This window comes from Pteronotus mesoamericanus, unplaced genomic scaffold (assembly GCF_021234165.1).
Source record: "Pteronotus mesoamericanus isolate MK-2021 breed Mesoamerican mustached bat unplaced genomic scaffold, CSHL_Meso_final contig_164, whole genome shotgun sequence".
NCBI classification, from domain to species: domain Eukaryota; kingdom Metazoa; phylum Chordata; class Mammalia; order Chiroptera; family Mormoopidae; genus Pteronotus; species Pteronotus mesoamericanus.
This window is the reverse complement of record NW_026555065.1, coordinates 3,318,314-3,335,542: the sequence shown is the minus strand read 5'-3', so window position 1 is coordinate 3,335,542 and position 17,229 is coordinate 3,318,314. Positions and strand designations below refer to the sequence as shown.

The 17,229-nt window shown below is 49.3% G+C and overlaps 1 protein-coding gene across 8 annotated transcripts in view; it reads right to left on the bottom strand.

Annotated features, from left to right (window-relative positions):
- MEGF11 (multiple EGF like domains 11) overlaps positions 1-17,229 on the bottom strand; it is a 362,683-nt gene that overhangs the window by 49,769 nt on the left and 295,685 nt on the right. For all 8 annotated transcript variants that reach the window (XM_054565250.1, XM_054565252.1, XM_054565251.1 and 5 more), the window contains exons 8-10: positions 16,259-16,395; positions 8,820-9,032; positions 1,739-1,913 (exon numbers count right to left, since the gene is read on the bottom strand). In XM_054565250.1, coding sequence (XP_054421225.1) covers positions 1,739-1,913; positions 8,820-9,032; positions 16,259-16,395 — 525 coding nt within the window. The remainder of the gene's footprint in view (positions 1-1,738; positions 1,914-8,819; positions 9,033-16,258; positions 16,396-17,229) is intronic.

Here is a 17,229-nt window from a genome sequence, read left to right as displayed (position 1 = left end):
TGCAGGAGAAACAGATTGTTTCTTTTGGAGATGCCACTGGAACTAATTTTCACCCAGTTTATCTGCACTGGGGAGGAGGAAGAGGGCATGGAAGTGAGTTTTGCTTTGTAGACCTGCCCACAAGGCACTGTCGTCAGGCAGGGCCACACTCCTGCAGGTGCCAGGGCTGTCTTACAGGGCCTCCACCTCGGCAGCGCGCTGGCCTCAAGCAGGCCGCATGCAGACTAAATGCACCGCATCTCCGAGGAGGTGCCCCGGGAGCAGTGTCTGTGAAGCTCCCCAGGCGGCTCCAGTGGGCAGCCCAAGTGGAACACCATCCCCTTCTCACAAAAGTGAGGCCACTGACCAGCAGCCTCGGCCTCACCTGGGAGCTTATGGGAACTGCAGATCCTCAGGCCCTTCCCTATGTCTATGGAATTAGAACCTTCACTTTAACAAATCCCACTGGGGATTTCTAAATTCACTAAATTCTGAGAGGTGCTGAGGCAAGATCCTTTATCCCATCTCTACACCTGAGAGCAACTTTGCAAGGCAGGTGTCCCATTCCCCAGATGAAGAAACTGATCCTGAGAGAGGTTAACTTGCTGGACCAAGGTCACAGAGTTGGTGAGTAGGACAGCCAGGATGTGATCCTGGGCTGGTTCCAAAGACGAACACTTTCTACTGCACAGACCACTTCCTACAGTGTAATTAGGCCACGAGGGACCCCTGAGTTTTTGGGTCCTGAGACTCACTGGGCACACCCCACCTTTGAGCAGGATTTCACTTCCAGCGCCGAGTTCCCTAGCATCAAACCTCATAAAGACCAGCATAACTCATAAGGAAATACAAACAGTAAAAGGACACATGGGGAAAAGGTTCACTCTCCTTAGTAATCAAAGAAATGCAAATTAGAGCAACATTGAGGAGCCATTTTCTACCTATCTAATTAGCAAAAAAAATTTTTTTAAAAAAAAGAATGTTAACACAGAAATAGGTACATTCATACGCAGCTGGTGGCAGTATAGATTTATCTAACTCTTGAGGAAAGTATTATGGCGACATCCACCAAGAGCCATAAATAATTATGACCACTGCCCCTGGGAATTCACCCTAAGGAAATCACTCAGTAGGAGGGGAAAAGCCGTCATAGGGAGATGCTCATTGCAGTGTTGCTGGGAGCGCTGGACACGACTCAGAATTCGTCCGGAAGGGAAAGGCTGAGTAAACTGGGGTACCTCAGCTCCTGCAGCGTTACGCAGCCATAGAAAATGATAATTAAGAAGCCACAGCAACTGTGGGTGAAAAAAAGCAGAATACTAAACTGTCCCTGTGCACTGTGGTTATTATGATGTAAAACTACAGATGTTCCATAACTTACGATGGGGTGATGTCTTGATAAACCCATTGTAAATCGAAAATATGGTAACTCAAAGAGGTATTTAATGCCCATAACCTACCGAACATCACAGCTCAGTCTGGCGTACCTTAAACACGCCCAGAGCGCTCACAATAGCCTGCAACTGGCCCAAATCATCTCACTGTCACTGCGAGCATCCCGGGAGAGTATCGTATAGCAGCATATCACTAGCCCAGGGGAAGATCAAAATTCAAAAAAGCAGTTTCTATTAAATGCATATCACTTTTACACCACTGTAAAGTCAAAAGTTATTCCACTGGGAGGTAGCAGGAGGGGGCCCCTCCTCTTCTGTGTGGGAGTGGGGGGCACAGGAACCATGGGAGATCCCTCCCACCTTACCATGAAGCCTGGGGCACAAGTGCAGCTCCCAGTGATGCTGTGGCAGTCGGCGCCGTTCTGACAGGTGCAAGGCAGCTGGCAGCCATTGCCATAGTAGCCGGCAGGGCAGGACTCGTTGCAACGGTGGCCAGACCAGCCCGGCTGGCAGGTACAAGCTCCAGTTACTGGGTGGCAGCTGAGCAGATGAGAGGACAGTCTGTCAGGGAGGCAGGCATGTCCCACCCTCTGCCCACACCAGGTCTTTATGCCTCATTTGTTTGTCAGAAGATCCCAAGGCCCTGTGGTCTTAGTATCCCCAGGAAACTGAGGCTCACGATGGTTATATAATTTGCCTAAAGTCACAGAGCAAGGAAGTGGCAAAATCAGGATTAGAATACAGGTCTCTGGACTCCCAAACAAGTGCTCTTTTATATTAAAAATACACAGAGGCCCAAACAGAAGGTAGCATTTTTAGTTCCCTTATGGATTATGAGGTCCAGATCTTTACCTACTCTGCACCCAAGGCAGATGCCTGGTGTGAGGGCAGGCACAAGAGGGTTGTCATGAGACCCCGTGGTATATTGGAGGTACTCAGCGAACATTTGCTGAGTTAAAATGAGACCTCAGGGCGGATGGGGCCTCCCCTCTGTGGCAGTGTCTACACTGGAGGGGTCCCCTCTGTGCTTTGCCAGAGCTCCCAAGAGCGAGGGACATTGTCTCCATCCCCCATCTGCCTAGGCCAGAGAAAGGACTGCCTGGATGGAGGCCGGAGCTGCCTGTCATGACCTCTGGAGGGGATGCAGGGCATGGTGCTGTGTTACTCAGAGCTTCTGCAAGTGTGTAATTGACCGATGGCCCCAGCTGTTGGCTCTGAAATCCATCGCTGCACTTGCTCAGAGGCCACGCTCTCCCTGGGCTGTTCCCAGCCAGAGCACAGTATGGATAGTACAGCCAGAGCACATTCTTGGGAGACCTGGGACTCCTTGGATGGGCAATTTTGGTTTAAAGACTTCCTGCCTTACCAAACTTTCTTAGAACTGGGCTGCAGTCTAACACTTCCCACCCAGGCTTCCTCGAGTCCTTTCCTTCACACGGGTCAGAACTGCATTGCCGCCTGATGCTCCCTCAGCCTATGCAGTCCCCTCTGTGTCCCCTCCGTGTCCCCTCCGTGTCCCCTCACAGCTGTCTCCCTGGCAAATCTCTTTTACTTGGCATCTCCTTCTGGCAGGACTGAGACTAAACTCCAGAGAAGATGCTGGATGGTAGAGACAAGCGTCCTAGACGCCCTGTGTTACCTGCCTCCCTGCGCCGGAGGCACCTGCCGGGATACGGTTGAGAGAAGCATGCTCTGGACTGGTGGGAGGAGCCCGGGTGCAAGTCTTAGTGCCGCTAAGCTCCGCAAGGACATGGGATTTGCCTCCCTGGGTCACTGGTGGATCTCCAGTGCTGGGCTCATATTCACGGCCCGATTAAATATTTGGGAATGAATAGTCCTTTTACTGTAAGTAATTATTTTCTGTGTCTGTTGACTTGTTTATCATCCGTCTCCCCCACCAGGTGACAGCTCCGTGGGGGAGAGCCTTTTGTCTATTTCACCTCTGTATTGTACCCCAGCGCCCAGCAGGGTCCCTGGCACACTGGAGATGCTCAGGACATATTTGGCGGATGAGATAATGAACAAACTAATTGTGTGAAGCCCAGCCAAGCTATTTCTCTTCTGGGAGCGCTGGTTTTCTCACAGAAAATGAGGGATGGACAGGAGCAGGCACTTCCTGAATAGGAAGTGTAAACAGCTAATAATCATTTTGTAAAACGTTGGATCATTAACTAGTCTCATTAATCATCAAATCAAAATAACAATTGGCTATCGCTTTTTCTCTATCATCATAACAGTAAAAAAAAATTGTTTTTAAAGGAACAATATTCAGTGCTGGTCAAGGTTTCTGGAAAGCAATCTGAGGCTATGTATCAGGAGTCCTCCTAAAAATATTGAAACCCTTTGGTCTCATAATTCCATTTCTAAGAATCTATTCTAAGAAAATAATCATAGTTGTGGGGAAAGATTTATGCACACATATGTTCCCTGAAGCATTATTTATAACAGTGGAAAATGGAAGCAATTTAAATAAAAAATAATATGTGACTAGGCTGTTAAAGCACCAGGCACTTTACACTACACCTAATCCTCACATCGGCCTGTGAGTTAGGCGTTGGAGCCTCTGTTTTACAGATGGTACTCGGAGGTTATGCAACTTACCCAAGGTCACACAGCTAAGTCAGTGGCAGCTGGGATTCAAACCCAGGTCTGTGTGACCGTGTTCTGTCCACTGCCTCATGCTGCCTCTGACAACAGGGTGCTGGTGAAATGAATTATGACAATTCACAGGAAGGAATGTTAAAGAAGCATTCAAATGTTTTCCAAACTATTTAATGATATAAGGTTAAGTGAATGAGCAAATCATATGCAAAGACATGATCTAAAATATGAAAGAAAGTGATATAGACATATACGGACACGGATGATGAATGAACAAATTGCAACAAAATGTTTTTTGTGCTCCCCTGGGAGCTGAGGAATTGTAAGTGAGCCTCAGTTTTTTTTCTTTAAATTTCTATGTATTCTCTGACTTTCTCAAACTGAGCATTTATTATATTTATAAACATATACAAAACAATAAAAGTTATAAATATGTAAGAAAAAGAAGAAAGCATGTAAGAGATGAGGGTTTGAACACTTCCTGATCTGGAAATTCTGAAATTTTCCAGAAAAATCCCTCCCTGAGCCCCACACTTAAGGGGAGAAATGGTGGTTTGTATGGGTGCCATGGGACAGGAGGCCCCATTTGGTGGCCCTGACCCTTAGACAGACAAGGCAGGGGACTCCTCTTCATCCCAACACTCCAAGCAAAGCCCTCAGGCATGGCCTTTCTCAGTCCCAACTTTCCAGGGGCCTCCTCTGAGGTTTTGGTTTAGAGGGACCAACCCAGTCACTGTGGTGGAGACTGAGACGCTCGGACCCAGGACCTAGGAGGCGGTGCTGGCTGCGGTGATCAGCTCTGACCTGCCAGGGGGGTTCTGAAGGGTCTCAGGCGCCCTTCTGCGCTTCCCATCAATAGAATCTCTTACGGCGGGTCCTTGCTCTTGTGGGAGCACCACCCTATGAAAAGCATGCTGGAAACACAGTGAACCAGCAGATGTTGACCTCTGAGCATTCCTGCATTTCCCATTTTCCATCCACCGCAGTTGTCAGCGTTTTGGCTGCTCAGAGGTATGTATAGGCACCAATTTTACTTTTTACCCTATTAACCAGAAAGCTCAAACTCAAGCCTGAAATTATTTCTGTCTGTCTCCTTTCATGTCCCTAAAAATTTTATTTAAAAAACCACGATCTCTACTTTCTTAATTTGGTCATTTGTCCTGCTTTATAAAAACTCCAAAATCCCTTTGAAAAGAGAGCGGGGAATGACTGCTGACTGACTGGGACTGAGACCTGCGATCGCCATGTTTTCGGTACCTTCTTCGCAAGTCCCTGCTCCCCTCCTCCCAGCGGCGGCAGAGCCGGTCCCTTGTCACGAGTGACTGCAGGTTAGGCTCAGGCAAAAGCCATGAGCACTGGTGTTCAGGTTTGCTGATTCTTTTTCCTCTCCTTTCTCCCATTTTTCCCCAGACACAGATTAATCACAAGTTAATGTGAGCCGAAAGCTGAACAATATAGGAATCTTTTCAGGGTGGATTTTTGTGCCTCTTTTTCTGGCTGCTCTGAGATTACTATCAATGCTGCATCTGTTGGCTAAATCAAATCTTTCAAAGGTAATACATGATCACGGCTGCTAGAATTCATCTATGACAATCCAATTGTGGAGGGAACCTGGAAGAGGCCCGGCACACAAGCGCCCTCTTTCTCAAGGTCACTCCTTTATGAAGGAGGATGGTTTCTTTGTGTGTGCTACACAAAGGGAATGAAGTGTTGAGGAATCTTTTCAGCCTCTTCTGCCTTCCCGGGGCATGTGGGCTCAACTTCTTTGAAGCAGCCTCTCTAGAGGGGCCCAGAGTAGACAGGCTGGGGCTGGCTTGGTGAGGAGGGCATTCTTTGGTTGGCGACTGGGAGTGCTTGTCTTCCTAGTAAAGATGCCTAAGTGCTCGCCAGCCGGCTTGTCGGGGGGCTTGCTTGTCAGCTCTTACACCTGAACTAAGTAGAAGCCCGTGGGGGTGGGGAGGAATGAGGCTAGGATTCTGGGGGGTCCCATGCCCCATCTCTCGGGAGTTGGGTAGAGGCTTCACTTTCAAAGACCACAAGCGCCCTTTCTCCCCCACTGGGCTGATGGAAGGGGATGGACAGACTGGGAAATGGAGACACAAAGAGGAGAAGCACGGGTATCTGGACATTTGCTCACACAGAGGTAGTTCTGAGGTCAGGACTCAGGGGCCCCGGGCCCTGCCAGAACCTGCAGCTGACCTGCTTTGGGATTAGGAGTTACAGAGTTATCCCTCTGCCTTTCTTGGATCCCAAGAGAAGGGACAAGAGTTCATGGGAAGGGAGAAGTGCCCTGTGTCCACACAGAGGAAGAGAGCTGTTGTCCGTGTCCATGCGAGATTTTGGTTAGACCAGAGGCTCTCGGCTTTGGGCACTTTTGCCTCCTCCTACCTCACCAGGAAACATTTCTGGGTTTTAGAACCTGGGGACAGGGTGTGGCTACTGGCACTGTGTGGTCAGAGGCCAGGGAAACCACTAAACATCCTAAAACGTACAAAAAAGAATTATCTAACCCCACATGCCAATAGTGGTGAGGTTGTGAAACCCTGAGTTAGACTGAACCTGGCGTGTTGGAGTCTCAGTCACTGGGGCAGTGTGCCAAGAGAAAGGAGTGAAATATGTTTTGAAATATAGGGCAGACATCAGCTCAAGGGCAGAACCACCTGCTCTGTGCCAGGCACTGTGGGACGCTGAGGCTGCGGAGATGCGCTAGCCAGGCACCCCTGAGTGGAAGGGGCCCAGGCTGTGAGCAGGCAGTCACACAGACTCTGAGGAGCCTAGCCTCGGGGGTTGGCTGCCAGGTGCTCGAGAGCCCCCACTTCTAAGCAGCGCTACTGCCTCCCAGTCTCTGAAACATGACACGCATTAAAGACAAAGCAAATAACCATTAATATTGGATGGGCTGAGATTAGCGACAGAGAAGAGGGAGTCCTTCCAGATTAATAATGCATTGAGGACTCCTTCAGAGAAAGGATAAATTATGCAGGGCATGGCTGCTCAGGCGTGGGAGGAAAACAATAGCTCTTTAATTTGGGGGTTGGTTGGATTTCTGTGGCAGGGACTCACCCTGCATTGGACCTCAGAAGGAGCCTGGCTTTCTGTCCCAGGGAGGGTCCTCCCTTGGCTTCCCAGCAGGGACGGGGGCTCCTGATGCTGTCCCATGTGGGACCTCTATGTTTAGAGCTTTGGAGCTCTCACCCTGCCTACCAGCCCAGATGCCACCTCCTCCAGGAAGCCTTCCCGGACCAGCATAGCAGTATCCAGTGGGGCTTTCTTCACACAGCCCTGGGACACAGTGACTTGAGCATAATGTGGGCTAGCCATACACATTTCATTGATTCTAAGATGCACTTTCTCCCACATTTCCGAATTTCTGATATTGAGTGTGCTATACAATCAATGGTACATCATGGTTCAGTCAATAGTGTTTTCCTTTTTAGTAGTCCATAAAATAAAGCTGTGCCTCACCACTGGGTTTGAAGAAATATCGTAGAAGGTGCTCAGTGTGTGTGACTGCTCCAAGCCTGAAGACCGGAGGGCTGAACTAGTGATGAGGGACCCTTTATTTCCTTCTTGCAGTCCAGGCTGGCAGGCACTCAGTGTTTGTTGAATGAATGACTGAGTGAATGAGTCCTCAGCTCACATATAGGCCAGCTCTGTTGGCTCCGGGGCCCCCTACAAAAGTCCCCTTCCTAGCGCCCCACGCTTGCAGACAGCACCACCCCAACCGCTCAGTTCCAGGGACCGAGGACTGACGCAGATTTTGTCTAAGCCATAGCACACTCCCTAAGATGCCTCTGCTTCCAGTAGCCAGAGGCTCTTGGGTAATTTGTGGAGAATCAAAAGCCGGAAATGAAGAGGGGCCTAGGCTAAGTCCTGGCTGTCCCAGAGATAGGGCTGCGAAGCAGAGATATCTCTAGTCTGAGAACAGCTTCAGCGTACACTGCCCTGAGCAGCCAGTCCTCCTGAGCATCCTGCAGGTCCAACAGGAGAAGAAAGACTCTTCTCACCCTCTACCACCCAGACAAAAGGCAGCCACATAAAGGGGGGCATTTGTCTGGGGCCTCTGCCTCACTTATTACCGGAGGGCTGTACCAGCTGCTGTGCAGTGGGAAGTGAAGGGCACTGGGAGAGGTGGCCTAGGGCGGATTCAGGCTCCTCTGGAAGCAGGGGGGAGCCAGCTTCTGTCCAGGCGTCCCCAAGCCCCAAAGGACACAGACTGCAGGAAGAGGTTGGCTCCAAGCCGAGGCCCTAACAAACGGCCTGCCCTCTGTCCCTCCTGTTCCTCCACCCTAGCTAAGGCCTGCTGGGATAGCCCTCTCCAGGCCCAAGGGATGCCACACTGATTTTTAAGGTCCCTCCTAGTACTGGCCCTCTGTGACACCTGCTTCTGTCTTAGCAGTCCTGTCTCTGGTTCCCTTGAGCTTGGGAGAACTTTTGGTTAAATGCAGAGCATATAGACAATGCCTTCAGAGCCCATGGCATCAGAGCCAACCATCCTGGCCCCCCAGGGCTGTGTGACCTTACCCCCAGCCTGTCCCCCTGGAAGGTCACCAGGCTCCCTTCCTGCTCCTGAATGTTGGGGTCTCAGGTCAGCCCTTTGGCAATGTTGACAGCCTAGAATGGTAGACAGTGGCAGATGACCTGGGTCCCGGTCCCACCTATCTGGGTGGCCTGGGGCTTTTCCTTCTTTCCATCAAATTGGTCAGCAAAGGTGGTTGCAGAGGTCCCAGCTCTTCCACTGTCCTACCTGGATGATTGGGCTGCAGGTGCGGGTGGGGAGAGGTCTGTGCCCCGAGAAGCCCTCTCTCCACCAGGGCCCACCCCGCTCCTACCCCCAGTTCATACCTGATGGTGTTGTCAGCATCACAGGGGCAGGGCAAGGCGCAGCCTGGGCCATGCAGGCCCTCGGGGCACAGCCGCTCCTGGCAGCGCGGGCCCTTGTAGCCAGGCTCACACTCGCAGGCGCCGGTGGTGGGCGAACACTGGCCCCCGTTGTGGCAGTCACAGCGCTGCGAGCACTGGAAGCCGAAGGTCCCGAAGGGGCATTCCTCTTGGCACCTGCGGGGCAGCAGAGCGGGGCTGAGGCTGTGCCCCGCAGCTGCCCTTCCGGGTCTGCCCAGCATGCGCCCCCCAGCCCCCAGGACGGGGCCTGGGGTGCTGCACCCCCCACAGCCTCCCCCAACGCCTCCGTCTTCCACAGAAAGTATTCAGTGGCATAGTCACCCCAGTCCATTTCCCTGTTCATGCCTGGTCCCCTCAGTCCCTTGGCACTGAGTTTGTACTATTATATTTCATTGACTATAGGCCTATTTTTTTTTTCGTTTTTGGTTGCTGTAAAACATATGTAACATAAACATTACCATTTTCACCATTGTAAGTGTACAGTTCAGTGGCATTAAGTACATTCATGTTGTCGCGCAACCATCACTACCATCCACCCATTTCCAGAAGTTTCCTCTTCCCAAAGTGAAACTTCTGTATCCATTGAACACTAAACCTCGTCTTTTAAAAATAGTTAACATCTCTGAAATCGGATCATAAAACGGATGGCGTGTCACAGTGTAATATCAATGTTTTTCACTCTTAGCAGAGTATAAAATAATAATGCATCTTACAATCAGTGGCATCTTAGATTCGGTGAAATGGGGCCATTTCTTTTCTATTCACTGTCTCTGTTGTTTTCGAGTCTTTTGGGTAGGTATACAGCCTCCTGCTCTCATGCTGTCAGTGGGTACAAGAAGCATCCTCTTTCTTCAGACTAGAGAGTTCCCCTCTCCCCCGCATCAGGCTGGAGAATTCTTCTTCCTCGGACTGGAGGTCCCCCAAGGCAGGGGCTGAGCCTCTCCCACCAGCTGGTGAGCCCCTGCCCATCCCAGGACTGGGTCCTCTTTGTGTCCCGCATCTGCTCAGGCCTGGTGCTTGGCGCTCCCAGCATCATGGCGATTATTGGACTCAGACTCACAGCCATTGGTTGGGGGTCCTCTGTGGGAGGGCGTGACCCCTGCTGCTCACTGCCTCACTTCCTGGACTTGCCAGCACCCCTTACCCCATCCCAGGGCTATTTCCCACAGGGTGCAAATTCATTGTCACAGCAACTGGATCCTGACCAGACAGGGGGAAACCTGGGGGGCCTAGAGAGTAAAAGAGGTGGCCGACTCCTGTGTCCCAGAGATCCCTGTCCCAGCGCTGCTCCCACAGTGCGAGAATGGAGACCCTACTGCTCTGAGCTCTGTTTCCTCATCATACGATGTGATGACAAGAACTAAACCTCTCCAGGTTGTGTGATTATTACATGAGACAATGTGTATAAATGTTCAGAAAGGTGTCCCATGCATGGTAAGGGCTCAGTAAGAAATGTTATTTATTATTATTACTCTTGTAAGTATTGCTTTTTGTAGTTCTCATAACAGAGCCCATCTGATTTTCTGTCTCAGATTCTTGTGTAAAAAAAGGCTCAAAGTGAATGATTCCAAAATGTTAACAGTGGAGTAGGCTTAGGGAATTAGAAATGTTTTAATTGTCGTGTTTCTCTACTTTCCAGGCTTTCTATAATAATCAGAGGTAGGGGAGTGGACAAGGGAGGTAGCAGCAAAAGGTGTTTAAAAAAATACAGCCCTAGTTTCTTTATTAATCTTGGAGAGTCTTGAGTTGGAAGCAGTGTCCTCCACAACAGGGCTGGGAGAGCTATGTCCGTGACCTCGGTGGCCTGTCATGAGGGCAAATGGCCAGACCCCAGTGATGCAGTCGGGCCAGCCCGTGAGTGGCTGGGAGATGGAGCAGCCAGTGTCTGGACACATGTCTTGGCAATTTTGCATTGGGGTGTCTCTGCTTGTCTTCTGTCCTTGTTGCGTTGAGGCCACAATGGCAGGAAGAGGAGATGGTAACTGGGGTTAAGCCTTCAGGACTTCCCTCATGGAGAGACGCTACCCATTCTCACCTCTCAGCGCCACTGTGGCGAAGGGAGGGCTCTGGCAGAAAGGCGGGGGCACGGGTGGTAATAATAAAGACTACAGTCCCAGGTACTGCACAGAGAGGGGCTTCCAGCTGCTTGGGTCCCAAAGGCCCCCAAAGCAGCAGAGAGTCCCATCACCCTCACTTTGGAGTTGAGGAGCCTGAGACACGGACAGGTGCAATGGCTGTTCAAACCCCATAAAGCCAGCGAGTGGCTGAGATGAGCCCGGATCATCTTCCTGCAAATCTTGCTGCCTTTAGCCAGTCTGAGGCCTTGTGAAGGGAAAGGGAACAGAAAAGAGAGAGAGAAAGAGGGAGAAAGAAGGAGTACCTGGAGAAGAAATGGAAAGCAGAACACAGGGGAGGCTGATGCAGTAGGCAAGGAGGGAAACTGAGGCAGAAGAGAAGGGCACAGAGCATTGAAGACCTGAAAAATATCACTATGTGAATTGCCAGCCCTTTGTTCAGCCTCAGAATGGATTTTTCCAGGAGTCACTGAGCTTAGCTCCCCTCAGATGTCTCAGACATCAGGGGAAGGAACCCAAACCAGGAGACCTCTCCTGGCTCTTCTTCCCTCTCACCGGAACATTCTTGCTCCCTCCCATCCAGCAGGATGGGGCAGATCCCAGGACAGCGAGCTTCCTCTGAAGGGTACTTCCCCTCCCTGCCATATTTATGAAGTGACTGATTCCACAGTCCCAGAAAAAGAATCCGGAAATAAAATATTGACAACCTAATCCATTTACATAATCAGCCTCTTATTTTTTTCCTACTCACAATTTAAATAACTTATTTATTTAGAGATCAAGCAATGACTGCTAATGAATTTTACACAAAGCACACTAATAACGGGGCCTGTGGAACAGAAGGGTAATCACAGCAAGAATTAGTTTTCTACTTAAACATCCTTCCTTTGCAACATATCAATCTAATGTGTCTGATATTGCCATTAACAACCAGATACATTGCTCAATTAAATTACAAAATGAGCTGCAAAGCCCTCGTTACATTTCATGTTTAATTTGCACTGGATTCTGCCTATCCGGGGAGGCCTGCATTATTACACCCACTCAACTTTAATATGCTCGTGATGATTTGGGGTGGGTTAATGCAGCTGTCACCTACGAAATTCATGGAGGCAATTTTACAAAGTATTAAACACCAGGCAGCCCTTTTAGGTGGGGAACCCAAATGTTACCCTGCCCTTCTACTGAATTCTTCTCTGTAGCTTGATTGGCAAAGCCTGCTAGCAGACCCTGAGGCTTTTGGGATTTCTCTCTGCTCCAGGAAGCAGCCCCCAACAGGAAGAGGGGTTAGGATTACGTCTCCATGAAGGACATCCTCGCATTGAAGGACTTCTGGTCAAGGTGCTGGCATAGGCAGACATGGCTCAACTCTTTGGACGACCACATCAAAATTACAACTAAAATATAGAACGAGCATCACTCAGAGCCATCAGAAATCGAGTGGAATGGAAGTCTGACAATTACAGAATTAAAGGAACAACATCCATCGAGACAGGTAGAAGGGGTGCAGACATGGAATAGGCTGCTCCCTCACCCACATGTGGTAGATAAAAATTTGGGAGAGATATCTCAGGAGTGAGGAGTCCCACCCCACACCAGGTCCCCTGAGCCCAGGATTCCAGGGCCAGGAAGACTAAGTCCCCATCACTTCTGGCTGCAAAACTCCACAGGGATTGAGTTGGTAGAAGAAACTTCTGGAGCCTCAAGCAGTTCCTCTTAAAGAACACACAGACAGATGCGCATACTCAGACTTGCTCCCTCTGAGCTCTGAGCTCCAGCAACATAGTATTAGCTTGAAAGGCACCAGAGCTGAAGTGCCTAGCATTAAGGCGAGAAGAGGCTATTTTCCCTTTTCTAAAACTTCCCTGCACAGAACCAACAAGCTGATACCATATCTGAGTCTCCATCAACCTAGCTAACATTGTTTGACCCACCTTGGAGATCCCCAGAGACTCCACCCCACCCAACTTATGGTTCCTCCCAAGCTGCTTTTCCATATGAATGGCTGGTCTTGGCTCATGCTTTGCAACTTCCTAAATCCTCTCAGACAAGCAGCAGCTGGATTCAATGAGCCCCAGGGCCAGCACTAGCAGCAGCCAGCCCAGATTTACAGCTTGGCTTTGTCTGGGAATCTCCAAGCCTAGCACAAGTAGCAGCCACCTCAGATTGCTTTATAGCTTAGGCAGGGTGACCCTGGGCAAAACACAAGTGGTGGCTGATCTTGCCCTGCCCCACCTGGAAAACTCCAGAGCCTGTGCACCCAGTGGATGGCTACAGACCATGTCAGAGGACCACCACCCTGCCCCTGAAAAGCTGATCCTCCACAGAGGGCAGAGGGTGGTGAGCAGTGGTCACAGCCAGTCCTTGTAGCTGACTGGCCTGGGTAAATCCCTCCCATTGACCTGCCAACAGCAATCAAGGTTCAACTACAAGAGGAGGGTGTAGTCATCCCACACAAAGGGCGCAACATGAGTACCCAGCTTGGGTGACAGGGGAGGCTGTGCTACTGGACCCTACAGGACACTTACTACATTAGGCCACACTACCAAGACAAGGAGTCAAAGCAGCTCTATTTAATACCTAGAAACAAAGACAGGGAGGCTGCCAAAATGAGGAGACAAAGAAACTTGGCCCAAATGAAAGAACAGGTCAAAATTCCAGAAAAAGAGCTCAATAAAATGGAGATAAGTAATCTGTCAGATGCAGAGTTCAAAACACTGGTTATAAGGATGCTCAAGAAACTCAGTGAGGACCTCAGCAGTATAAAAAAAAAATCCAGTCAGAAACAAAGGAAACACTTATTGAAATAAAGAACAATTTACAGGGAAAAAACAGTAGAGTGGATGAAGTCGAGAATGAAATCAATGATTTGGAATATAAGAAAGCAAAATATAACCAATCAGAACAACAACAACAAAAAGAATCCAAAAAAAACGAGGATAGTGTAAACAGCCTGTGGGACAACTTTCAGCAATCCAATGTTCACTTCAAAAGGATGCCAGAAGGAGAAGAGAGAGAGAACAAGAAATTGGAAATCTACTTGAACAAATAATGAAAGAAAAACTTCCCTGATTTGGTGAAGGAAATAGACTTGCAAGTCCAGGAAGCACAGAGAGTCTCAAACAAGATGTTATGCAAAGAGGCCCACTCCAAGACACATCATAATTAAAATGCCAAAGGTTAAAGATACAGAGAGAATCTTAAAATCAGCAAGAGAAAAGCAGTTAGTTACCTCCTGGGGAGTTCCCATAAGACTGTCAGCTGATTTCTCAAAAGAAACTGCATGCCAGAAGGCTTTGGCAAGAGATATTCAAAGTCATGCAAAGCAGGGACCTACAGCCAAGATTGTTTTATCCAGCAAAGCTATCATTTAGAATCGATGGGCAGAAAAAGAGCTTCCCAGACAGTAAAAAAACTAAAGGAGTTCCTCATCACCAAACCATTTTTATATGAAATCTTAAAGGGACTTCTTTAAGAAGAAGATCAAAACTATGAACAATAACATGGCAAAAAATATAAATCTATCAACACTTAAATCTAAAAAACAAACTAAGCAAACAAGAAGAACAGAGACAGAATCATGGATACAGAGCGTTTTGATAGTTGCCAGATGGGAGGGGGCTGTGGGGGAATGGGTGAAGAGGTGAGGGGATTAAGAAGTGCAAATAGGTAGATACAGAAGAGCCATGGGGATGTAAAGTACAGTATAGGAAAAGGAGTGGACAAAGAACTTACATGCATGACCCATGCACATGAACAATGGTGTGGGAATTACCTGAGGGGGTGGAGGGGGCAAAGGGGTAAAAATCAGGACAACTGTAATAGCACAATCAATAAAATATCATTAAAAAAGAAAATAAAATCAATAAAAATTAAGAAAAAAAATAAAAGAAAATCGAGAGTGCCAATGAGGCATGGTCTACCGTGTTGCATCCAGCCTATTGGAGTGCTGCTCCTGTTCCTCTCCAACAAATGGGCTACATTCCCTCTCACATGAAAGTGGCCTGAAACAAAGCGGTCCTGTCCTGGTTCCAGGGCCTTCCATCTCCTGTCACTCCGGGCTCATCCTGAGCGCTTCCTTATTGGGGGAGATGGTGAGGACAGGAAGGTGGGCTCGGTGCTCCAGTCCTTCCTGCCCTGCTTCTAAAGACCCTGTCGCTCTGACAGAGATCAGGGAGGGATGGATCCCCAGCTGCTACCCGCCGGGGTCTGTAGTTCATACACCCCAAGCTCATGGAGATGAATCTGGCTCACAAAGAGATCAGATCTGGCCTGAAGACTCCAGGCTGGGGGAAAGCAACCCCACAGCTAACGGTGGAAAAGCTCTTTCCTGGACATCAGTAAGGATTTGAGGCTGACTCCAGCGTGAGTTGAAGGGGCCCAGTTATGTCAGTCAGAGGCAGGAGGACCCAATCTCTGTTTCCTAATGTTACCAGGCCAGGGGAAGCAGAGCAATGGCAAACAAACGTTCCTCTCACCCCACCTTGTCCGGGCAGAGTAACCAAATCTGGGCCAGAGATGAAACATGGATCCCACAGAACCAGGCAAGGTGTGTGAGAGCCTCCTCTGGACTGCCCCTCTCTCTGCTCACAAAGAAACATGTGGTTCACAGTGCGAGGGAGGAGGCTTGGCCCCGGTCACGTGGGCAAACGTCCTCTTCCAGCGCTGAGTTCAGTCACCAGCAGACACACTGGTTGTTTCTCATTCTCCCACAGCACCTAGCCTATCATCATGGCATCCTTCCTACAATGGCAAATGTGCCCACACGGTTATTCCTTCGTTATGTTTTGTGGAGTATCCACTCTGCAAGGCTGGTTTGGTCTCAGGACGTTGGCGTCCTTGTTCAGTCTGCTTTTAGACTGTAGGCCTGTAGGGGATATTAACTGATGTCAGCGTCCTTTTGGTAGAGTTCACAATAGGAACAAAAATCCACTTCTAGAAGACATGGTGCAAAATATGTGAAGTAAGTTGGCACTCTTGGCTGCTTTGGATTATCGGTGCCACTGCCTCCCTGCAGGTGGGCAGAAAGCGGAGAGTGGGTGGAGGTGCCCACCTGCCTCCCCAGGCGAGTCAGTGCAAGCTCAGGGCTCAGGCCACAGGGTTGGGGAGGGGGCGCATTCCGCAGTCCGAGGGTGAGGAAGGGTGACTTGATAAATCTCCCTGGCAGGACTCAGAATGCTTTCTGAGCAAGGAATGGAAAACTGGCAGGAGAACGCTGTGGGCCAGGAAACCTCAGCTGTCCTCTTCAAGGCGGCTGTGCAAGTGAGCAATATGAACCGCAAGGACAATAGTTAATGCCATCCTTACCTGTCCCCCATGTATCCTGCTGTGCAGTGACACTGCCCAGTCACGTGGTCACACTGTCCTCCATGGTGGCAAGGACAGTCCTGGCTGCAGTTCTGGCCAAACGTCCCTGGTGGGCAGGGCTGGGCGCACACTGCTCCCTGAAACAGAGGAGGAAAGACATGCATAGGTGCTGTTTCTGAGATGCAATCCTAAAGCCACTTTCTCCTAGAAGTGGCACAGCTTCTCTGGCTTAAGGGACCACTCCGTTCCTCAGCGGGACTTTCTCCCCAACCACAGCAGCATAGAAAATCAAACATCATGGCCCCAAAGCCCCATTTTAGAGATGGGGAGACTAAGGCCAACTTGTTTATCCAATTATTCAGGACACCTTTATTGAGTGCCCGTTGAATTCCAGGCACTCTACTAGACACTAAGGATATAAAAATATGAGTAAGACTCATTTCTGTCCTTTCAGTCTGTTAAGGAGACAAGCAAACAGGTAACCAAAGCTTGAGGTGCTAAATGTTCTCGCACTGGTATACAATAAAGTGCTGAGGAAAAACAGAGACTGTGGTTAAACATGGTGGTCTGGAAACATACATTTATCTCCACTTCTTTCCCAAACCCAGCTAACATGAGAGTAAAGGGTGGGGGGCATATAAAACTACAAGGACAAAAGGAATAGGAGAGGAGACCATAGAGGACAAGAGATGTCACATGTTGGAAGATGAAAGAGCAGATGGAGGAACTGCTGAGGTTTCTGCTTTCTCAGCAATGCTAAGTGCCTGCAAAGGGCATGTGGGAAGACATCAGATTGCCTGCAATCTCAGAAAAGCTCAGGAATCCAAGATACCAGGAACCTCGGAAGGCCAAGGAGCAGGTGTGACGAAACAGAACTGTTTGAGCACTTACAACACAGGGAACGAGACCCCAGACTTTTGCCTTTTTTTTTTTACATAGCATGATGGTTTCCCTAGACCGGCAGTTTGCTT